Source organism: Scyliorhinus torazame, chromosome 18, assembly GCF_047496885.1.
Source record: "Scyliorhinus torazame isolate Kashiwa2021f chromosome 18, sScyTor2.1, whole genome shotgun sequence".
Lineage (NCBI taxonomy): Eukaryota > Metazoa > Chordata > Chondrichthyes > Carcharhiniformes > Scyliorhinidae > Scyliorhinus > Scyliorhinus torazame.
The window spans coordinates 71,343,036-71,368,177 of NC_092724.1; the positions used below are offsets into that span (position 1 = coordinate 71,343,036).

A 25,142-nucleotide genomic window follows, 5' to 3' on the forward strand; every position below is an offset into this window, starting at 1 on the left:
ATTGTGGTCACTATCTCCAAAATGCTCCCCCACTAACAAATCTATCACTTGCCCTGGTTCATTACCCAGTACTAAATCCAATATTGCCCCTCCTCTGGTTGGACAATCTACATACTGTGTTAGAAAAGCTTCCTGGACACACTGCACAAACACCACCCCATCCAAACTATTTGATCTAAAGAGTTTCCACTCAATATTTGGGAAGTTAAAGTCGCCCATGACTACTACCCTATGACTTCTGCACCTTTCCAAAATCTGTTTCCCAATCTGTTCCTCCACATCTCTGTTACTATTGGGGGGCCTATAGAAAACTCCTAACAAGGTGACTGCTCCTTTCCTATTTCTGACTTCAACCCATACTACCTCAATAGGGTGATACTCCTCGAACTGCCTTTCTGCAGCTGTTATACTATCTCTAATTAATAATGCCACCCCCCCACCTCTTTTACCACCCTCCCTAATCTTATTGAAACATCTATAACCAGGGACCTCCAACAACCATTTCTGCCCCTCTTCTATCCAAGTTTCCGTGATGGCCACCACATCGTAGTCCCAAGTACCGATCCATGCCTTAAGTTCACCCACCTTTATTCCTGATGCTTCTTGCGTTGAAGTATACACACTTCAACCCATCTCCGTGCCTGCAAATACTCTCCTTTGTCAGTGTTCCCTTCCCCACTGCCTCATTACACACTTTGGCATCCTGAATATCGGCTACCTTAGTTGCTGGACTACAAATCCGGTTCCCATTCCCCTGCCAAATTAGTTTAAACCCTCCCGAAGAGTACTAGCAAACCTCCCTCCCAGGATATTGGTGCCCCTCTGGTTCAGATGCAACCCGTCCTGCTTGTACAGGTCCCACCTTCCCCAGAATGCGCTCCAATTATCCAAATACCTGAAGTCCTCCCTCCTACACCATCCCTGCAGCCACGTGTTCAACTGCACTCTCTCCCTATTCCTAGCCTCGCTATCACGTGGCACCGGCAACAAACCAGAGATGACAACTCTGTCTGTCCTGGCTTTCAACTTCCAGCCTAACTCCCTAAACTTGTTTATTACCTCCACACCCCTTTTCCTACCTATGTCGTTGGTACCAATGTGCACCACGACTTCTGGCTGCTCACCCTCCCCTTAAGGATCCTGAAGACACGATCCGAGACATCCCTGGCCCTGGCACCCGGGAGGCAACATACCTTCCGGGAGTCTCGCTCGCGACCACAGAATCTCCTATCTATTCCCCTATCCATTGAATCTCCTACAACTATTGCTTTTCTATTCTCCCCCCTTCCCTTCTGAGCCCCAGAGCCAGACTCCGTGCCAGAGACCTGACCGCTAGGGCCTTCCCCCGGTAGGTCATCCCCCCCAACAGCATCCAAAACGGTATACTTGTTTTGAAGGGGAACGGCCACGAGGGATCCCTGCACTGTCTGCCTGTTTGTTTTTTTCCCCCTGACTGTAACCCAGCTATTCTTGTCCTGTACCTTGGGTGTGGTTACCTCCCTGTAACTCTTCTCAATCACCCCCTCTGCCTCCCGGATGATCCGAAGTTCATCCAGCTTCAGCTCCAGTTCCCTAACACGGTCTTTGAGGAGCTGAAGTTGGGTGCACTTCCCGCAGGTATAGTCAGTGGGGACACCGGTGGTATCCCTCACCACCCACATCCTACAGGAGGAGCATGCAACTGGCCTAGCCTCCATCCCCTCTTACCTTAAAGAATATAGCTGCTGTGTGGACTAACTAGATCTCCGCCCTTCGACTCTGCTCCCAGTCAGCTACACTTCCTGTAAACTCCTGGCTCTCTTCGCACTCTTTGCGGAAATGTCGGAAACAAAATGAAAGGAGCACCTTACTCCCTCCTCACCTAACTCCCTCGGTCACCAAACTCTCACTATCGCAATCAAAAAGCACCAAATTCAGCACTCAGTGCAAACAAACCACATAATATGGAGCTTGTTTCAACTATGAATCCTTTATGCATCAGTGATGAACAGCTCACCACATTTATATGCATCTTAGTTGGACATTTTGGCAACTTGTTGACTTGAATTTATTTTGGAAAAGATAATTGTCCCAGAAAATGGTGGGATCAAGGTTTGGCATAGGCTGTTCGACAGCTGAATTTGTCAATGTGGTACCATCTTCATGCCCAAACAACTGCCCATGACATGTACCAATTCCTGTCCAACCTTTCATTGATGGAACCAATGACCCATTTCAATCATTAAGGGTTTATTTGCACAAACGTGATGGTACAAGATATCACGCAGTTAACAGCCACTCAAATCAACTGGCGATCACATTTGTGGCTTCATCGGAGCCTGGGAATATTCAGCATTCTGATTTTGTTGACATGACGTTACCACCACAGTAGGAGTGGCCCTGGTTGGTTGTCCTGCAAACAGCAGATTAATTGTCCAAATCTTAAATATAATTGTTGTACTATATCAACACAGGAGTCTGGAGGAACGAGAGCTCATGTGGGTCCTGCAAAGTATAGTCTTTATCGGGCTGGTTCATCAGGGCTTTGAAAATCAGCCACTAATACAGATGCATTTTTTAAAGTTAATGTCATTGTGGAATGGTTTCCCCCATGGGCTTAATCACCACAGGCGACTGAAATTAGTTTCTTCTCTAAACAGTTTAGGAATTATGTTTAATCTCTTTGGATTGCAGTTGATATGACCTTTAATCTGCAGCAATATTTGATTCTATCAGGCAGCCACCTATTATTCACATTCCAGATTTCTAACCTCATAAGGCGTCAGCCATTTAGTTCAGGGATGAGGAGAAATTTCCTCCCTCAAAGGATTGTCAGTCTCTGAAATTCTCAGCCCCAGGGAGCTCAAGATTCTCAGTGTGGTGAACGTATTGCTGCTACAATTCACCACTGTATTGTATTGTATTATGTTGATGTCCTTATGGGCTCCGCCTGTGGCTCCCCCCCCTCGGAGGTGGTATATAGATCTGCAGCCTGTAGGCGGCACTCAGTACAGAGCAGTCGCAGGCAGGCACAGATCTAGCTTATTAAAACCACTGTTCACTTCTACTAATCGTCTCGTGTGAATTGATGGTCGCATCACTCAGTCATTGAGTGCTTCAAGACAGCGGCAGATAGGTTTTTGGTTAATCGGGGAATTAAGGAATATGGCGATAGCGTGGGAAGATGGAGATAAGGGGTGCAATTCAGCGGCCTCATTGCGCCCAACTTACTGTCGGGTCGAGGCCGTTGAATCTTGCAAGAGGCCTCTCTCTAGATTTGCGACGGTCAAAACATCTCGCGAGATTCAACGGAATATCACGAGACGTCGCAATGTGGTCTCGTCCTCACTGGGCGAGATCCAGATAGGCATATTTAAATTATCCATTAGGCTTATTTAAATATCCGCTCGCCAGATCCTCCCAGGGCCCTGGATACACCGGCTGAGCCTGGGAGTCCTTACCGGGATGCCGTTTAGTACTGGTCCAGACAAACCGCCAGGCTGGCCATGCCAGGGGTGGGGCCTGGAGGTGGGGCGAGGGGGGGGGGGGGGGCCTGTGGACCACAGAAGAGGTAAGTTGGGTGAAGTGGGGGGGTTGGGGAGGCCTCTTTGGGGTCGCTGAGGGGGTCCACAAATTGGGGCTGCCTTTACAAATGACGCCCCGATCCGTGAGTCATCTTCCTGCACTGGCGAGCAGGAATGTGCCGTTGGATTGTGGGGTCTTTCTCAGCGCTGCACGCACCTGAAACTGGACGTAGAAATGTTTTGGTTGAATCGTGCCAAAGATGAAATATCAACTAGTACCTTATTGAATGGTGGAGCATGGCTCCTGATCCTATTTAATTTGTTCATAGTAAGTTCCTTATCTTTCATGGACACCAGTTATTTTTGCTGAGGTATTGAGGTTCGAGTTAACAAGTCTGCACTGTCAGATGGGAGAAGATGTTTCACCCCAGTAAGCTGTGTGTGAGAATCATTGGGACTACAGGTTGCATTTTCTCTCAGACCGTACCCTCAAGTTGTTTCAACCAGAGGCAGTTCCTGAAGAATCATTTCTACATGAAAGAAATCTGCTGATGTCTTTTACAGTGTTACTGTTACCTGTGATGTGCGACACAATTTGCCAAGGCTTTCCAATTTCTGATTGTTTGTGAGATGCATTTATTTTGTTAATGTGGTCGGACATGGGGAAGCCACTCTCTGCAGCCAACATAAAGTACCAAGCAGTACGTCAAACTCCCAAAGTGTGAGGGAGAGTTATTGAAGCTGATGTCACCACGGGCCTGATTTCATTTTCAAGCAAAAACAATCCCTATCCTATAAACTCCTCTTTCCCAGCAGAAAGCTGCCATTGGCCGGCAGAAGGAACCGGGAGTTAACAACAGTCTCCACCTCAGTCGGATACTGGTCCTTGTGATGAGTTCTCTGTCTGAATGTTGCCCCTGAAAACAACATTGGCGGTTCTTAAAGAGGGTATGACAGGATGGGGTTCGGGGAGGAGAACGTTGCAAATGCTGAACCTGCTTTTATTTCAGGTCTAATTTCAATTTGGGCAAGATTCAGGGAGAGGGCTGGATTCTCCGATCTCCCCGCCGCGTGTTTCTCGCCGTCGCATCGTTGGCTGGCAGCAGGATTCTCCACTCCCGCTGCTTGTCAACGGGGTTTCCCATTGAAGCCAGCCCACGTCACCAGGAAACCCGCGGGTGGGGTTTTTGCTGCCAGCGGGAACAGAGAATCCCAACGCCCGGAGAATTCTGGCCAGGATAAGGTGGATGTACCTCCACCACCACACCCGCCCCACACCGCAGCTTTGTGAGGGACCCCTGCCGGGGCATTCCCGACTCTGAGCAGTCACTCGCCCTGAACTGGTAGCAAGTGCCAGTTGTTTGGTGTGGGGCACTGGGGTAAATCATAGGTCGGGGATTTTAAGAGGGGCAGGAACCACAAGGAAGTTACTGATCTCTTTGGGCCTCTGTAAATTCTGGCACCTCATCCCTTAGATTAAGCTGTTCACAAAATCATAACGGCTTAATTCCCCACTCAGCCGTCGGTCACATCAGCACTCTGCCACATTATGACATTGACAGAGTCTATTATTTAAAGGGATATCTCACACAGTGTCACTCCCATCTGCTCAGGACAGAAGAACCTCAGCATATGAGTCTCCTGGTCAATTCTGAATGGGCATTCCGGATGGAATCTTCTGCACTCACTGGTAGTGAGTTTGGAGGTGGGAAGGGCATGTGTGTCTTACATGAACCCCACCACATCCCCGCTCCACCAGAATTAAGTTCTGGGTGGGAAGGCCTATGGTCATCTTTCCCACTCTGACACCAATTGAGGCACTTCAAAGAGAGCAATTAATGATCACTTGAGGCCCTCATTCCATCACTGCTGGTATTAACCCATCTGAAAGAAGGCCTGCTCCTCATGCATTATAAATCGTACAGCCAGCTTGTCACCTCCTGGGAGGAGGGTCCCTTGATCAGTGCCTGGTTGAGGGACTGGACATCAGGAAGGGGGTGGGGGGGGGGGGCATTGAGAGCCACCCCATGCCCCCATGCCCTTTTGATCTCCCTGCATCCCTCTCCCAATGAACCTCACCTGAAAATCCCCCTCCCGCCCTGTTCTCCCTTCCTTACTGTGGCCTGGGTAGTTCCATAACCCTGGGACTCCAGAGTCTTGTCCCTCCGGTGTAGGCACGGCCTTCACAGCGATGCTGCTAAGCACAAGAGTTGCTGGCCTCTGATTGGCTGGGAGTCCAAAGGTAGTAAAACTTGTGCTTCTGGTGTCTTCATTCCAGGGGAAAACCCGCTGGTGGCCTCACCAGTGCCTGATGGTTTGTGGTTTGATAGTCTTTGCTGAAAAGTGGCAGGGTGGCTCTATCGCCGGCTCCCCGCAATAAAGTGAGACCCTCAACATCTCAATAAGATTCAGCCCAATGAGCTTCACGCACAGAGCAACAGAAGGTTTAATGCCACAAATATTCGTCACTCTCGCTACACAGCACCAAACACTGAGAGACATCTCCACAACCCTGTTGCTCTTGTAACTGATTGATCAACAGGCACCATGGCACTCTGACCAGGGGCGAAATTCTCCGGAAACGGCGCGATGTCCGCCGACTGGCGCCCAAAACGGCGCCAATCAGACGGGCATCGCGCCGCCCCAAAGGTGCGGAATGCTCCGCGTCTTTGGGGGGCAGAGCCCCAACATTCAGGGGCTAGGCCGACGCCGGAGGAATTTCCGCCCCGCCAGCTGGCGGAAAGGGCCTTTGTTGCCCCGCCAGCTGGCGCGGAAATAACATCCCGGGGCGGCGCAGGCGCGGGAGCGTCAGCGGCCGCTGACAGTTTCCCACGCATGCGCAGTGGAGGGAGTCTCTTCCGCCTCCGCCATGGTGGCGACCGTGGCGGAGGCGGAAGGGAAAGAGTGCCCCCACGGCACAGGCCCGCCCGCGGATCGGTGGGCCCTGATCGCGGGCCAGGCCACCGTGGGGGCACCCCCCGGGGCCAGATCGCCCCGTGCCCCCCCCCCCAGGACCCCGGAGCCCGCCCACGCCGCCTTGTCCCGCCGTTCAAAAGGTGGTTTAATCCACGTCGGCGGGACAGGTAATTTATCGGCGGGACTTCCGCCCATCCAGGCCGGAGAATCCAGCGGGGGGGCCCGCCAACCGGCGCGGCCCGATTCCCGCCCCCGCCGAATATCCGGTACCGGAGACTTCGGCAACCGGCGGGGGCGGGATTCACGGCAGCCCCCGGCGATTCTCCAACCCGGCGGGGGGTCGGAGAATGACGCCCCAGAACCCCCACCCCATCCATTCCTTTAAAGATTCAGGATACCTACCCATCCCCCAGCACAACCCTCCTCAATCCCTACCGTCCTCATCCCCCCAGGTTACTGAAGGTGGCAAGAGAGGAAATTGCTGAGGCCTTGACAGAAATCTTTGGATCCTCACTGTCTTCAGGTAATGTCCCGGAGGACTGGAGAATAGCGAATGTTGTTCCTCTGTTCAAGAAGGTTAGCAAGGATAATCCAGGGAACTACAGGCCGGTGAGCCTTACGTCAGTGGTAGGGAAATTACTGGAGAGAATTCTTCGAGACAGGATCTACTCCCATTTTGAAGCAAATGGACGTATTAGCGAGAGGCAGCATGGTTTTGTGAAAGGGAGGTCGTGTCTCACTAACTTGATAGAGTTTTTCGAGGAGGTCACAAAAATGATTGATGCAGGTAGGGCAGTGGATGTTGTCGATATGGACTTCAGTAAGGCCTTTGACAAGGTCCCTCATGCTAGACTAGTACAAAAGGTGAAGTCACACGGGATCAGGGGTGAGCTGGCAAGGTGGATACAGAACTGGCTAGGTCATAGAAGGCAGAGAGTAGCAATGGAAGGGTGCTTTTCTAATTGGAGGGCTGTGACTAGTGGTGTTCCGCAGGGATCAGTGCTGGGACCTTTGCTGTTACGTAGTATATATAAATGATTTGGAGGAAAATGTAACTGGTCTGATTAGTAAGTTTGCGGACGGCACAAAGGTTGGTGGAATTGTGAGATAGCGATGAGGACTGTCAGAGGATACAGCAGGATTTAGATTGTTTGGAGACTTGGGCAGAGGGATGGCAGATGGAGTTTAATCAGGACAAATGTGAGGTAATGCATTTTGGAAGATCTAATGCAGGTAGGGAATATACAGTGAATGGTAGAACCCTCAAGAGTATTGACAGTCAGAGACATCTAGGTGTACAGGTCCACAGGTCAAGGAAGGGGCAACACAGGTGGAGAAGGTAGTCAAGAAGGCATATGGCATGTTTGCCTTCATTGGCCGGGGCACTGAGTATAAAAATTGGCAAGTCATCTTCCAGCTATATAGAACCTTAGTTAGGCCACACTTGGAGTATAGTGTTCAATTTTGGTCGCCACACTACCAGAAGGATGAGGAGGCTTTAGAGAGGGTGCAGAAGAGATTTACCAGAATGTTGCCTGGTATGGAGGGCATTAGCTATGAGGAGCGGTTGAATAAACTCGGTTTGTTCTCACTGGAACGGCGGAGGTTGAGGGGCGACCTGATAGAGGTCTACAAAATTATGAGGGGCATAGACAGAGTGGATAGTCAGAGGCGTTTTCCCAGGATGGAGGGGTCAATTACTAGGGGGCATAGGTTTAAGGTGCGAGGGGCAAGGTTTAGAGTAGATGTACGAGGCAAGTTTTTTACGCAGAGGGTAGTGGGTGCCTGGAACTCACTACCGGAGGAGGTAGTGGAGGCAGGGACGATAGGGACATTTAAGGGGCATCTTGACAAATACATGAATCGGATGGGAATAGAGAGATACGGACCCAGGAAGTGTAGAAGATTATAGTTTAGTCGGGCAGCATGGTCGGCACAGGCTTGGAGGGCCGAAGGGGCCTGTTCCTGTGCTGTACTTTGTTCTTTGATCTCCTCCTCCCCAACCCTCCCCTACCCAACCCTTCCCCTCTCCCATCCCCAACTCTCCTCCCCCTCCCCAACCCTCCCCCTCCCCAACCCTCCCCTCCCCATCCCACCCCCCTCCCCCTCCCCATCCCTCCCCCTCCCCAACGCTCCCCTCCCCATACCTCCCCCTCCCCATCCCTCCCCCTCCCCATCCCTCCCCAACCCTCCCCCTCCCCATCCCTCCCCCTCCCCAACCCTCCCCCTCCCCAACCCCCCCTCCCCATCCCTCCCCCTCCCTGCCCCTCCCCCTCCCCATCCCTCCCCAAACCTCCCCCTCCCCCTCCCCATCCCTCCCCAAACCTCCCCCTCCCCATCCCACCTCCTCCCCATCACTACCCTCCCCCATCCCTCCCCCTCCCCATCCCTCCCCCTCCCCAACCCTCCCCCCTCCCGATCACTACCCTCCCCATCCCTCACCATCCCTCCCCCTCCTTAACCCTCCCCCTCCCCATCCCTCCCCAACCCTCCCCCTCCCAACCCTCCCTCCCCATCCCTCCCCCTCCCCATCCCCTCCCCCTCCCCAACCCTCCCCCTCCTCATTCCTCCCCCTCCCCATTCCTCCCCCTCCCCCAACCCTCCCCCTCCCCAACCCTCCCACTCCCAAACCCTCCCACTCCCAAACCCTCCCACTCCCCTCCCCCTCCCCATCCCTCCCCCTCCCCATCCATCCCCAACACCCCCTCCTCCTCCCCATCCCCCCCAACCCTCCCCCTCCCCATACCTCCCCCCTCCCCATCCCTCCCCCTCCCTCCCCAACCCTCACCATCCCTCCCCATCCCTCCCCCTCCCCATCCCTCCCCAAACCTCCCCCTCCCCATCCCTCCCCCTCCCCATCACTCCCCCTCCCCATCCCTCCCACTCCCCATCCTCCCCCTGCCCAACCATCCCCCTCCCCATCCCTCCCCCTCCCCAACCCTCCCCCTCTCCATCCCTCCCCCTCCCCATCCCTCCCCCTCCCCATCCCTCCCCAAACCTCCCCCTCCCCATCCCTCCCCCCTCCCCATCACTGCCCTCCCCCTCCCCATCCCTCCCCCTCCCTCCCCCTCCCCAACCCACCCCCTCTCCATCCCTCCCCCTCTCCATCCCTCCCACTCTCCATCCCTCCCCCTCCCCCAACCCTCCCCAACCCCCCCTCCCCATCCCTCCCCCTCCCCGTCCCCATCCCTCCCCAAACCTCCCCCTCCCCTCCCCCTCCCCATCCCTCCCAAACCTCCCCCTCCCCATCCCACCTTCCTCCCCATCCCTCCCCAAACCTCCCCCTCCCCATCCCACCTCCTCCCCATCCCTCCCCCCTCCCCATCACTACCCTCCCCATCCCTCCCCTCCCCATCCCTCCCCCTCCCCAACCCTCCCCCTCCCCATCACTACCCTCCCCATCCCTCACCATCCCTCCCCCTCCTTAACCCTCCCCCTCCCCATCCCTCCCCCCTCCCCAACCCTCCCCCTCCCCAACCCTCCCCTCCCCATCCCTCCCCCTCCCCATCCCTCCCCCTCCCCAACCCTTCCCATCCTCATCCCTCCCCCTCCCCATTCCTCCCCCCTCCCCAACCCTCCCCCCTCCCCAACCCTACCACTCCCAAACCCTCCCCCTCCCTCCCCCTCCCCATCCCTCCCCCTCCCCCTCCCCATCCCTCCCCAAAACTCCCCCTCCCCATCCCACCTCCTCCCCATCCCTCCCCCTCCCCATCACTACCCTCCCCATCCCTCCCCCCTCCCATCCCTCCCCAACCCTGCCCCTCCCTATCCCTCCCCCTCCCCCATCCCTCCCCAACCCTCCCCATCCCCATACCTCCCCCTCCCCATTGCTCCCCCTCCCTCCCCAACCCTCCCCTTCCCCATCCCTCCCCATCCCTCCCCCTCCCCATCCCTCCCAAACCTCCCCCTCCCCATCCCTCCCCCATTACTCCCCCTCCCCATCCCTCCCACTCCCCATCCCTCCCCCTGCCCAACCATCCCCCTCCCCATCCCTCCCCCTCCCCATCCCTCCCCCTCCCCATCCCTCCCCAAACCTCCCCCTCCCCATCCCTCCCCCTCCCCATCACTGCCCTCCCCCTCCCCATCCCTCCCCCCTCCCCATCCCTCCCCAACCCTCCCCCTCCCCCATCCCTCCCCCTCCCCATCCCTCCCCTTCCCTCCCCAACCCTCCCCCTCCCCATCCCTCCCCCTCCCCATCCCTCCCCAAACCTCCCCCTCCCCATCCCTCCCCCCTCCCCATCACTACCCTCCCCCTCCCCATGCCTCCCCCTGCCAAACCCTCCCCCTCCCTCCCCCCTCTCCATCCCCCCCCTCCCCAACCCTCCCCCTCCCCAACCCTCCCCCTCCCCATCCCTCCCCCTCTCCATCCCTCCCCCTCCCCAACCCTCCCCCCTCCCCATCCCTCCCCAAACCTCCCCCTCCCCATCCCCTCCCCCCTCCCCATCACTACCCTCCCCATCCCTCCCCCTCCCCATCCCTCCCCAAACCTCCCCCTCCCCATCCCTCCCCCTCCCCATCACTATCCTCCCCCTCCCCATCCCTCCCCCTCCCCATCACTACCCTCCCCAACCCTCCCCTCCCTCCCCCTCCCCAACCCTCCCCTCCCCATCACTACCCTCCCCATCCTCCCCCCCTCCCCAACCCTCCCCAACCCTCCCCATCCCTCCCCCTCCCCAACCCTCCCCCTCCCCTCCCCATCACTACCCTCCCCCCCCATCACAACTCCTATTGAATATAGGAGTTGGGACGTCTTGTTGAAGTTGTACAAGACATTGGTACGGCCACACTTGGAATACTGTGTGCAGTTTCTGGTCACCCTATTATAGAAAGGATATTATTAAACTAGAAAGAGTGCAGAAAAGATTTACTAGGATGTTGCCGGGACTTGATGGTTTGAGTTATAAGGAGAGGCTGGATAGACTGGGACTTTTTTCCCTGGAGCGTAGGAGGCTTAGGGGTGATCTTATAGAGGTCTATAAAATAATGAGGGGCATAGATAAGGTAGATAGTCAACATCTTTTCCCAAAGGTAGGGGAGTCTAAAACTAGAGGGCATAGGTTTAAGGTGAGAGGGGAGAGATTCAGAAGGGCCCAGAGGGGCAATTTCTTCACTCAGAGGGTAGTGAGTGTCTGGAATGGGGCTGCCAGAGGTAGTAGTAGAAGCGGGTACAATTGTGTCTTTCAAAAAGCATTTAGATGGTTACATGGGTAAGATGGGTATAGAGGGTTATGGGCCAAGTGCGGGCAACTGGGACTAGCTTAATGGTAAAAAACTGGGCGGCATGGACTGGTTGGGCCGAAGGGCCTGTTTCCATGCTGTAAACTTCTATGATTCTATGATTCTATGAACCTCCCTATCCCTCCCCTCACTTCCCCTCCCCATCACTACCCTCCCCACCCCTCCCCCTCCCCACCACGACCCTCCCCCATCCCTTCCCTAGCCCTCCCTCTCCCCCATTCTTTCCTCTCTGTCACATTCCCTCCTCATCACTTGCCTTCCCTCCAATGCTTCCTCTCCCCTGTTTCTTCTCCTCCCCATCTCTCCCACTTCCCCATCTTTTCCTCTCCAAGCACTTCCCATTCCCCCCCCTCATTTCCTCCCCTTCTTCCTCCAGGATTTTCCCTACCTGGCGTCTGGCACCAGAGATGACATTCCTCTTTGATGGACTGACTGTCAGGCGTGCACTGCTCCAGGTTGTGCTTTGCACACAGGGACTCCGAGCATTTCTGGACAAACACAAAGCAGGAATTAAATGCAAGATGCAGCAGAAATTAGTTTGCAGATTATTCAATCCAGTTCATCAAACATTGCGATCGGCCAAGTATTCCACAGTCGCAATTGGAGACTTTATGCATTCGACCATAAGACATAGGAGTAGAAGTAGGTTATTCAGCCCATCGAATTTGCTCCACCATTCAATGAGATAATGACTGATCTGATATAATCCTCAACTTCACTGCTCACCTTACCCCCATAACCCCTTGATTCCCTTACTGATTAAAAATCTGTCCATCTCAGCATTGAACGTATGGAACAACCCAGCCTCTACAGCTCTCTGCGGTGAAGAATTCCACAGATTCACTACCCTCAGAGAAGACATTCCTCCTCATCTCTGTCTGAAACGGACAACCCTTTACTCTGGTCATAGACTCTCCCACAAAAGAAAACATCTCCTCAGTATCTACTCTGTCAAGCCCCCTGAGAATCCTATATGTCTCAATAAGGTCACCTCTCATAATATTGGCAACTAGTAGAAATCATTAACCTATTGGCAAATTTCTTCTGTTAATCAAGTCATAGAAATTGGAACTGTCCAATTGAACCCCACTATCCAGCTATTGGTCTGTCGCCCTGGAGGTTACAACTTATCAAATGTATATCCTAGAATTTCTAAATGCAATGAGTGTATCTGCCTTTACCACCTTTGCACCACCTACCATCCCTAACTTTCTCTGACTCTCCACCCTTCTTTTAAGACTCGCTGCATTAACCAAGTTCTTAGTCACTCTGTTTTCATATCTCATGTGGCTCAGTGTCAGATTTTGCATTGAAAAGCCTTGGAATGTTTCGTTAGGGTAAAGGTGTTATAGAAACACAGGTTGCTGTTGTAACCCATTGACCTTTTCCATGAATAACCAGGAAGCTGGTACCCAGCTCTGCACAGTCACATTGCAAACAATCTTTCTTAAAATTCATGGAGCGCTGGATTACATCAGCTTTTATTTTCCTGAACAATCAGCAATGGCGGACTTTCACGGTAGCACAGTGGTTAGCACTGTTACTTCATAGTGCCAGGGTCCTAGGTTCAATTCCCGGCTTGGGTCACTGTCTGTGCGGAGTCTGCACATTCTCCCCGTGTCTGCGTGAGTTTCCTCCCGAAAGACGTGCTGTTAGGTAATTTGGACATTCTGAATTCACCCTCAGTGTGCCCAAACAGGCGGCGGAATCCCTCGCAATGCCCAAATCGGGGGCAGCGCCGGTTTGATGTCGGTTTTCGGGTCCCCGCCCCCTCCAAAATGCCATCACCGCGTTGTGCGCCACGCGCCATTGGAACGGCGTTGCCACGTCATCTGAAGGCCCTCCCCTGATGTTCCACCCCCGATGGCCGAGTTCACGACCGGGCGGTTGACTTGTGGTCTGAGCAGCCGGGAACCCGTCATGGCGGCCGCGGACTGTGTCCAGTGCCGCCAGTCAGCCAGGAGTCATGCCAGTGACCGGGAATTTCTTCGCCATTCTCCCACTCTGACATTGATCGGGTACACAGAGGGAGAATTCAGAGTGTCCAATTCACCTAACAGCACGTCTTTGGACTTGTGGGAGGAAACCGGAGCACCTGGAGGAAACCCACGCAGACATGGGGAGAACATGCAGACTCTTGTGATGCTTTTGTAATGTTCTTGTGATGGGTGACCAGGGAATAAAGTAGTAGTTGCAGTTTGATATTGTTCATCCTGTGTTAATGGAATTAATTAGAATTGATCATTCAGTGTTAAAGCTCAAACTTAATACCAAATGCTAATATTTAATAGAAATATTGCTTTTCCTTAACTGTCGCTGGGTCAAAATCCATGAACGCCCTCCCTATCAGCACAGTGGGTGTACCTACACCACAGGGACTGCAGCAGCTCAGGAAGGCCGCTCACCAGGGCAATTAGGGATAGATAATAAATGTTGGCCCACCCAGTGACTTCCCAAGATTGAAAAGAAAAGTTAATTGGCTTTGTTTTGCGTAGGGCACAGTACATCTGCCACTGTCACTCTGCATTCAAAACCTTTATTCTTTCTGTCTTACATCATCTAGAAGCAAGGGAAAAGTAGGAGGATTTATTGGAGACTTGAATACCCCAGGAGGTACCACCAGTGAAGGAACAGTGCCTATCTCAGGCTGCTGAGGAAGGAGTTCAGGGACCCATATCACATCCTGAATGAAAGGCCACAGGGGATGGAATCCAATCACCAATGACTGCCTTGCTGCAGTCAAGAAAATGACAGCCATCAATTTCCATGTCCCTGAGGGTCATCCACAGGTACCTGAGGAAGTCACCATTTGACCATACAGCAGTTTGGAAAATTGTGTACAAGAACGTGATGAGATTTAAGAAAGTTAACTGCGAGAGATTGTTTCCAGTGGCAGGGGTGTTGGTAACCAAAGGACAGAGATTTAAGATAAATGGCAAAAAAAATGCAAGGAGAAATTGGGACATTTTTTTAGGCAGTGAGTTGTTATGATGGGGAACAGTGTGGTGGAGTGATGGAATAAGACTGAATCAGGAATTGGATAACTGGTAGAGCTCCTAATTGAACAGTTCTGTCAAAGAGCTGGCATGGGCAAGAGGGATCAAATGGCTTCCTTCTGTGCTGTTTGACTCGGAGTCTACAGGAATGAGTAGGCAATCAGCAGAGAAAACCTTCCTGTTGCTTTAACCTTCACTTGCACATGTACATGCACTTGCACTTGCAGATTGAATGGAGAACTGATGGCATTTGTGAGAAACAAAAGGCACAGAGCCTGTGAGATGCCCTCATTGTGCTACAGGCTACTGCAGTGAGAATGAACTAAGAATGAAGCAAGAAATGCTAACTCACCCCATTCAAACACAGGCGCATCTTCTGGTTACAGAGGGTGTACTTTGCTTTGGGAAGGGAATCAGGACAGATGGTGGCCAATCCGTCACAATAACCCTCAAGGGCGCATTCTGTCTCATTTCTACAGGACTGACCTGAAGGTACCAACTCACACTGAGAGTTACAGCAGGGTCCCTGAGTCGGGCTGGGAAAATAATAGAACAATACACACAATTCAGTGGGATCACACCATTTACTCCCAGCTTATATAGGTATCTGAATGTCATCCACAGTATTTATTACACTGTTCATAGCTCTGGTTAGTGCACACAGGGAGTGTTAGTTGTGGCTTGGTGGCTGCTCCTCTTTCCTCTCAGTCAGAAGGTCGACAGATCAAGTCCCAATCCCAAGATTTGAGCACCTAATCAATGGTTAAAGTCCAGTGCAGTACTGAACAAGTGCCGCATCGCCAAAGGTGCAGTTTTTCAGATAGAATATTGAACCGAGTCCAGATGACCCTTTGTCAAAGCTCTGAGGGATGATGGGAATGTAGTTTCTGAAACCACTTGCCATCATGGTGATGTTTGTCAGGGGCAACGAAGAGTCCATACCAAATTTGTAGAGAAGATGAAACTTACTTTATTAAACATTTTAACTATTAGATATAGCTCCAGCAGTTTCCTACTGTGTCTTCTCCAGTCGGTGCCGACTCTACTTATACAACGTCAAGTGAACCTTGTTAAGTGTCTCCTGCCTCCTTATTGGGGGAGTTCGTATTCTGCAAACTCCACGGGGTAGTGAATCATCCCGGGGGCAGCACGGTAGCCTTGTGGATAGCACAATTGCTTCACAGCTCCAGGGTCCCAGGTTCGATTCTGGCTTGGGTCACTGTCTGTGCGGAGTCTGCACATCCTCCCCGTGTGTGCGTGGGTTTCCTCCGGGTGCTCCGGTTTCCTCCCACAGTCCAAAGATGTGAGGGTTAGGGGGATTGGCCATGATAAATTGCCCTTAGTGTCCAAAATTGCCCTTAGTGTTGGGTGGGGTTACTGGGTTATGGGGATAGGGTGGCGGTGTTGATCTTGGGTAGGGTGCTCTTTCCAAGAGCCGGTGCAGACTCGATGGGCTGAATGGCCTCCTTCTGCACTGTAAATTCTATGATAATCCCTACCCCATAAGAACTGAAAAACTCTTGCCCACAGCTGGTGTCGGCATTTGTATCAATCGTCAGCTAGAATTTCCTCCTTGTCCTGATTCACATTGAGGGTGTCCATGCCTCTTTTGACAGCACCCAGGACTCGGAGCTCTGGGTGCCAGCTGATCTCTTGACTTGGGCCACCTCTCTGTATCCTTTCGGCCATGGCCAGTTCCCATCCTGTGCGCATGCCTGAGTTGGTGAAGCTCCCTCAGATGGATGTGAAAGATCCCACAGTACCATTCAAATAAAAGAGAGAATTCTCCTTCACCCGATATCATTAAAAGAGATTATCTGGTCACCATCACATCGTTCTAGGTATGACCTTCCTGTGTGAAATTTAACTGCTGGATTTCCTTCATTTCAACAGGGGCTACATTTCAGAGGGGACCGGTTTAGCTCAGTCGGCTGGGCAGCTGGTTTATGATCCAGAGCAAGGCCAACAGCAGGGGGTCAATTCCTGTACCAGCTGAGGGTATTCATGAAGGACCAACCCTTGCCTGAGGTGCGGTGATCCTCAGGTTAAATCACCACCAATCAGCTCTCCTCCTCAAAGAGGAAAGCAGCCTACGGTCATCTGGGACTATGGTCACTATACTTACATTTCAGAACAAGCATTTGGTTGTAAAGCATCTGAGATATCCCGAGGTTGTGAAAGGTGCTATATAAATGCAAATTTGTTCTTTCCCCTCACAAGAGGCAGACTCCTCTCACTGTCTGGTGTAATAACATGTTTCTTCCTCACTGCTGTCCTTGCCATCTCGGAGTGAGACAGTGGGTGAGTGATATCTCACAAGGTCACTCAAACTATTCTGCGGGAGGTACATTGGGAACAGCTTTTCTCGGAATTTGCCTCCCTTCAGGAGGAGAATCAATCTTCAGTCAGGATCTCCTGGCAATGACACTGCAGAGTGTGGCATCCTGCGATGGGGCTTTGAAATTCCTCTAAACATATAGAGACCAAAATTCCACAACTTCCCTATTGTACTTCCTGGTATCGAAGGAGACTGACTCCTGACTGTCTGGGAGTTTCCTACGTACTTGCTCAAGTGGTGAGGCACTCGTCCACCCCAAGCAAGCAGAAGGAGCCAGGACTGAAGACAGAGATTCCCTACCCTGGAGTTCCCCATGCCTAGAGTCTCACAGGGATCCAGCTAGACATGCAATAAAAAGATGGACTAAGCTATTGATTGTATAAACTGACGTTAAAATTGGGTGATTACTTGTACAGATGTAAAGAGACATTTAGAAATTTGTCATAGCGGGTGTTGCATGCAGTAGTCCTGAGCAATGCAAGATTAATAGGTTCATGGACTTTCAGACCATCTACATTTCCTGTGGCCTAAGAGAATCCGTCTTTCATGTTTATGTTGAATGTTCGAGGTTGTACCCCTGATATCAATACCAGGTTTTGGTTACACTCCCGCCCCATGCTCCCGATCTTTGGCCACCCAGTTTGGCTGGGGGTGGGGAGGGAGGAGATGGGGTGGTGGGGGTCAGGTAGATCAGAGGATCTCTTTTTTGACCTGCTCCTGGGCCAGGTCAAGGTGGACAACAGATCTAGGCCAGTGGGCAGTTTGAGGAGGTCACTGAACCCAACAATGTGACTCTCTTCCATGGCCAGGTTCATACCCAGGTGTCCTGGAGTGGAAGTAAGTAGTGTTCACTGGTACACTTGGGGCCTTCTGTGACCATTGTCACTAGCGGTAGCTGGAGACTCCAAAACAATATTTTAGTTTGACTTTGATAAGTTTTCTTTCAAGTGTTGTTTTTGTTACAGTTTCCTTTTAGAGCACTTTCTCCCCGTGTCTGCATGAACTTCCTTCGGGTGCGCCGGTTTCCTCCCACAGTGCAAAGATGTGCAGGTTAGGTGGATTGGCCATGCTAAATTGCCCTTAGTGTCCAAAAAGCTTGGGTGGGGGTGTTAGGTTATAGGGATAGGGTGGAGGTGTGGGCTTGAGTACGGAGCTATTTCCAAGGGCCAATGCAGGCTCGATGGGCCAAATGGCCTCCTTCTGCACGGTCAATTCTATGATTCTATCTAGGATGACCATTTGATTATCAGTTTATTTGATAGCTCACTTATTAACACTGTTCATGTGTTGTGGACTTAGAAATGATACACTTGCAATGTCACACCGTGAATAAATGCAAAACTGAGTAAAAATTTACTCTCATCTCCTCCTTCACCAACTGACTGTTAGAAGTTTAACACAGCCTTCTGAAGGGCAGAGGTCAGCCCCACCAGGGAGGCCTGACCCACTGACGATTTTGCGAATGTGCAAACATATGAATTAGGAACAGGAGCAGGCCATTCGGCCCCTCGAGCCTGCTCCGCCATTCAATAATCTGATTGTAACCTTAACCCTACATTCCTGCCAACCCACGGTAACCTTTCACCCCCTTGTAAATCAAGAATCTATCCAGCACTGCCTTAAAAATATTCACTGCCTTTTGAGGAAGAGACTTGCAGAGGCTCACAGCCCTCTGAGATAAAGAAAATTCTCCTCATCCCATTTTAAATGGCCGACTCCTTATTTTTAAAAAGGCACCCTGGTTCTAGATTCTCTGACAAGAGGAAACATCCTCTCCACATCCTTCCTGTATACATCCCTCAGGATTTTATTTTCTAATAATTTAACTGTGCCAGATCCCCCGATCCATCTTTACGAAGGGGATGTTGCTGACGGTAATGAGCAGTGTTTTACAGAAGTCATGTTTCTCGATGTCATCAGAAATAAGGAGCAGTTATACAGCACCATGATAACACAGCGACATTCCCAGAGAAAAATCAAGGAAATTGGAAATGGAGGTACCAGTAAAACCTGCCCAAACTGGTCTTGTATACCTTAAAACGGAACTCCACTGGGATTTGAATATTTTGAACTGGCATTTGTAGAAGAAACATCCTTGTCTTCAACTTACCCAGTGCACCAACAAGCCTAGACCACCTGAAGCAGACCCCAGTCCTGCTCCATCCATCCTCGGAGGGAACAGAGGACAAATCATTGATTACAGGCAAGGAAGAGGCAATAGCAGTGGGTGGAAAGCTGTCTCCTGCTGTGAGGGAGGTTTAATATGACCAAGAGTCAATGATCCTGAGCTCACAGTGAGTCACGAGATGCTAAAGGTTGGTTTGGATGAAGTGGCACATTCTAAGATTCACTTGCACAGCGTTGGACAACAAGAGCTAACCATGTTGTCAGTTGCCAATAGGTGGCACACAGGCTGTCACAGAACAATGCTCGCCCTGGCAGCTGTACCAGCTAACACCATGGCACAATTCACCAGCCATTGGGATTCTCTTTTCCCGCCAACAGCTCATCCCCACCTGCGGATTTCCTGGCAATGTGGAGAGGCTTCAATAGAGAATCCCGCCACCAGCGAACAGCACGCCGCCCGGAAACATGTGGCTGGGGGAGCCGGAGAATCCAGACCCATATTACCACATTGCTGCACCGACAAGCACACAGAAGGGTTAACGTCCAATGCACGTGACATGTTCAGAGTACTGAAATCATATTAAGCCTGACGCTCATTTTTAAATTTATTAATCAGAAACACAGTTAGCCACATCTGGATTTTCATTTCTCCTGTATTGCATCCAGAGGCAGATTCATCCTTGAGGCTGTCCAGATCACATCACCAGGAAAAAGGGGTCGAAGGAGGAATTTCCGAGTTTCGGATTGGTGAAACCACTGGACAGCAGCAACCCAACCTTGCTCTGGGACTGAGAAACAATCCCAAATTCCATGAATAATTCCCATATCACCAGGTCTTCTTACCCCAGCTTGTTTAACCAAGGGAAAAGATATTTTACCCTGTCGGCTGTTTCAGTCATTTTGGGTAGGGCGTGTGTTTTATCAAATCTTGGTTTATATGTACTCATGAATCAGCTGGATGATTAAGTGTTAACTATGGTGTCTGGAACTCCTTCCCAGTTTCCACCTGGCTCAAAGGGTTAAAATTCTCCCTTTAACATGTCCAATCCAAATGTCAAATTAAATTCCTGCACTGTAAGGTTGTAAGTTAGAAAGTGGTTTGACGATACCTGTAGCCAAAGCTGACCCAGTCCACTGTGATGGCTCTGCAAGGTTCAGCTTCTTACCTGCATTCTTTCCCTGGCTTCAGCTTACAGGATAATTCATTGCAACAAGGGTCAGCATTATTGTATCCAACGTCACACTCCTCTCCCTCCTCCACCAGCTGATTCCCACAGATTGGCTGGCCACTCTCTGTAAGACAGAGGAGAAACAAGTCCAGACCATCACCGGTTACATCATTAAAACTGTCCAGAGATTGGTGCGTCTCATTGCCCTTCAACGCACTGGGCAAGTCACTACACCCTCCCTCACCCACCTTCACTCGCACACAAATTCCCTTGCTGCACCTCCCACTCCCTCCCCATCAAACCCACTCCCCTCCCTACATAATTCGTGTTGAATGATTGAGTCTCTGAATTAGTGCAATACCAGAATCCCAACTTCCCCTTTCCTTATTCTTTCCTGGGATGGGAATGTTGCTGGCATGGCCAGTATTTGTTGCCCAACCCGAATTGCTCTTGTGGCTTGTTTGGGCCGCTTCAGAAGGCAGTTATGAATCAACCACATCTAGATGGATTTTTACAATGGTCGATGATAGTTTCATTGACTAGCTTTCAATTCCAGGTTTATTGATTCAATTTCAATTCTAGATTTGAACTCGTGACCCAGATCCTGGGTCCCTGGATTGGAAGTCACCATAGTCCCTGAGGGCCATAGCTTTGAGGGGGAGAGCTGACTGGTGGGGATTTAACCCGAGGATTACCACAGCTCGGGCGAGGGGCAAGGTTGAGGAGGCGGGGCCTCAGCTGGTACCGGAATTGAATTTGTGGCGTTGGCCCTGCTCCGCATCACAAACCAGCCATCCAGCCAACTGAGCTAACCTGGACCCTGATTACTATTCCAGCGACATCACTATTACATCACCATCTTCCCCTGGAAACAGCGACAATTCTATCCGGTGAAATATCACACAATTACAAATCTTTGGGGGAAATCTTGGTCATGGCTTTGTGACTCAGCTCATTTACTCCTCAGCTCCCTCAGTGAGGTCAGAGAGCCGATGAAGAGCTGTGGAAATTCAGTCTTTTCAGTATTCTTTGACAAAGGGAAGAGTGAAAAATGTGCAGGATCTGGACAGCAGTGTCTCGTTCTTCAGTCCGAACCCCATCAACAACAACGCTCTCCTCTTACCTTGGAAACACTTGTCCTTCTTTGCCAGCAGGATCTTGCTGATGTACTTGATTGAGCACGGAGACAGCTTGTCATTATTATACCCCTTTCCATCTGAGGCGGACGGGTACATCAGGAAGTTTCCATTATTCCTCGTCAGACTTGAAGATTCCAACGGGATGCATTGCTCAGTCTTGTCGTGCTTAGCAAAATACAAGAATTAGTTTACTTTTCCGATGCTGAAATGAAACCTCCAAAGGCCACGGTTGGGAGAGAGATCTCCTCACCAGAAGCCTGGTGTTTGAAAGCATGAGAAGTGGGCAGCACGGTAGCACAAGTGATTAGCACTGTGGCTTCACAGCGCCAGGGTTCCAGGTTCGATTCCCTGCTGGGTCACTGCCTGTGCAGAGTCTGCACGTTCTTCCCGTGTCTGCGTGGGTTTCCTCCGGGTGCTCCGGTTTGCTCCCATAGTCCAAAGACATGCAGGTTAGGTGGATTGGCCATGATAAATTGCCCTTAGTGACCAAAAAAGGTTAGGAGGGGTTATTGGGTTACAGGGATAGGGTGGAAGTGAGGGCTTAAGTGGGTCGGTGCAGACTTGGTGGGCCAAATGGCCTCCTTCTGCACTGTATGTTTTATGTTCTATGTTCTATGAGTTTGGTCAGTATAGATGTAGTTCAGGGAAAGCTACACAAGCACATGAAGGAACAGAGAATAGAAAGTTACAATGGCGAAGGTGGAAGGAGGGTGGAATGGAGCATAAATATTAGCATGGAATGGAAACATAGAAACAGGAGTAGGAATTGGACATTCGGCCCTTCAAGCCAGCTCCACCATTCAACATGATCAAGGCTGACCCCCTTCTCAATGCCAAACTCCTGTGCTCTCACCATACCCCTTGACACCTGATTAGGCTGAAAGACCTGTTTCTCTGACGTCTATCCTATGTAAACTGCTCCCAGTGGTTGCAGGGTCAATAACTAGAGGACACAGGTGATAGGCATAAGAAAAAGAGGTGATATGAGGAAAACCCTTTTTGCAAAACAAGTGACTAGGATTTGGAATGAGCTGCTTGATGGGGTTGTCGTGTTAACTTCAACAGAACATAGAAAATACAGCACAGAACAGGCCCTTCGGCCCACGATGTTGTGCCGAACCTTTGTCCTAGATTAATCATAGATTATCATTGAATTTACAGTGCAGAAGGAGGCCATTCGGCCCCCTGAGTCTGCACCGGCTCTTGGAAAGAGCACCCCACCCAAACTCAACACCTCCACCCAACACCAAGGGCAATTTTGGACACTAAGGGCAATTTATCATGGCCAATCCACCTACCCTGCACATCTTTGGACTGTGGGAGGAAACCGGAGCACCCGGAGGAAACCCACGCAGACACGGGGAGGACGTGCAGACTCCGCACAGACAGTGACCCAAGCCGGAATCGAACCTGGGACCCTGGAGCTGTGAAGCAATTGTGCTATCCACAATGCTACCGTGCTGCCCTTAAGAACAAATAAATCTACACTATATCATTTTACTGTAATCCATGTACCTATCCAATAGCTGCTTGAAGGTCCCTAATGCTTCCGACTCAACTACTTCCACAGACAGTGCATTCCATACCCCCACTACTCTCTGGGTAAAGATCCTACCTCTGATATCCCTCCTATATCTTCCACCTTTCACCTTAAATTTATGTCCCCTTGTAATGGTTTGTTCCACCCGGGGAAAAAGTCTCTGACTGTCTACTCTATATATTCCCCTGATCATCTTATAAACCTCTATCAAGTCGCCCCTCATCCTTCTCCGTTCTAATGAGAAAAGGCCTAGCACCCTCAACCTTTCCTCGTAAGACCTACTCTCCATTCCAGGTAACATCCTGGTAAATCTTCTTTGCACCTTTTCCAAAGCTTCCACATCCTTCCTAAAATGAGGTGACCAGAACTGTACACAGTACTCCAAATGTGGCCTTACCAAAGTTTTGTACAGCTGCATCATCACCTCACGGCTCTTAAATTCAATCCCTCTGTTAATGAACGCGAGCACACCATAGGCCTTCTTCACAGCTCTATCCACTTGAGTGGCAACTTTCAAAGATGTATGAACATAGACCCCAAGATCTCTCTGCTCCTCCACATTGCCAAGAACGCTACCGTTAACCCTGTATTCCGCATTCATATTTGTCCTTCCAAAATGGACAACCTCACACTTTTCAGGGTTAAACTCCATCTGCCACTTCTCAGCCCAGCTCTGCATCCTATCTATGTCTCTTTGCAGCCGACAACAGCCCTCCTTACTATCCACAACTCCACCAATCTTCGTATCATCTGCAAATTTACTGACCCACCCTTCAACTCCCTCATCCAAGTCATTAATGAAAATCACAAACAGCAGAGGACCCAGAACTGATCCCTGATCCCACTGGTAACTGGGATCCAGGCTGAATATTTGCCATCCACCACCACTCTCTGACTTCTATCGGTTAGCCAGTTCGTTATCCAACTGGCCAAATTTCCCACTATCCCATGCCTCCTTACTTTCTGCAGAAGCCTACCATGGGGAACCTTATCAAATGCCTTACTAAAATCCATGTACACTACATCCACTGCTTTACCTTCATCCACATGCTTGGTCACCTCCTCAAAGAATTCAATAACATTTGTAAGGCAAGACCTACCCCTCACAAATCCGTGCTGACTATCCCTAATCAAGCAGTGTCTTTCCAGATGCTCAGAAATCCTATCCTTCAGTACCCTTTCCATTACTTTGCCTACCACCGAAGTAAGACTAACTGGCCTGTAATTCCCAGGGTTATCCCTAGCCCCTTTTTTGAACAGGGGCACGACATTCGCCACTCTCCAATCCCCTGGTACCACCCCTGTTGACAGTGAGGACGAAAAGATCATTGCCAACGGCTCTGCAATTTCATCTCTTGCTTCCCATAGAATCCTTGGATATATCCCGTCAGGCCCGGGGGACTTGTCTATCCTCAAGTTTTTCAAAATGCCCAACACATCTTCCTTCCTAACAAGTATTTCCTCGAGCTTACCAGTCTGTTTCACACTGTCCTCTCCAACAATATCGCCCCTCTCATTTGTAAATACAGAAGAAAAGTACTCGTTCAAGACCTCTCCTATCTCTTCAGACTCAATAGACAATCTCCCGCTACTGTCCTTGATCGGACCTACCCTCGCTCTAGTCATTCTCATATTTCTCACATATGTGTAAAAGGCCTTGGGGTTTTCCTTGATCCTACCCACCAAAGATTGTTCATGCCCTCTCTTAGCTCTCCTAATCCCTTTCTTCAGTTCCCTCCTGGCTATCTTGTATCCCTCCAATGCCCTGTCTGAACCTTGTTTCCTCAGCCTTACATAAGTCTCCTTTTTCCTCTTAACAAGACATTCAACCTCTCTTGTCAACCATGGTTCCCTCACTCGACCATCTCTTCCCTGCCTGACAGGGACATACATATCAAGGACACGTAGTACCTGTTCCTTGAACAAGTTCCACATTTCACTTGTGTCCTTCCCTGACAGCCTATGTTCCCAACTTATGCACTTCAATTCTTGTCTGACAACATCGTATTTACCCTTCCCCCAATTGTAAACCTTGCCCTGTTGCACGCACCTATCCCTCTCCATTACTAAAGTGAAAGTCACAGAATTGTGGTCACTATCTCCAAAATGCTCCCCCACTAACAAATCTATCACTTGCCCTGGTTCATTACCAAGTACTAAATCCAATATTGCCCCT

At 50.9% G+C, this 25,142-nt stretch overlaps 1 protein-coding gene across 2 annotated transcripts in view; it reads right to left on the reverse strand.

The window, feature by feature from the left end:
- Window positions 1-25,142, reverse strand: part of LOC140395293 (disintegrin and metalloproteinase domain-containing protein 10) — a 209,515-nt gene that overhangs the window by 10,188 nt on the left and 174,185 nt on the right. For both annotated transcript variants that reach the window (XM_072482880.1, XM_072482879.1), the window contains 4 exons: window positions 21,411-21,591; window positions 20,285-20,411; window positions 15,006-15,189; window positions 12,046-12,145 (listed from right to left, as the gene is read on the reverse strand). In XM_072482880.1, the coding sequence (XP_072338981.1) occupies window positions 12,046-12,145; window positions 15,006-15,189; window positions 20,285-20,411; window positions 21,411-21,591 (592 nt within the window). The remainder of the gene's footprint in view (window positions 1-12,045; window positions 12,146-15,005; window positions 15,190-20,284; window positions 20,412-21,410; window positions 21,592-25,142) is intronic.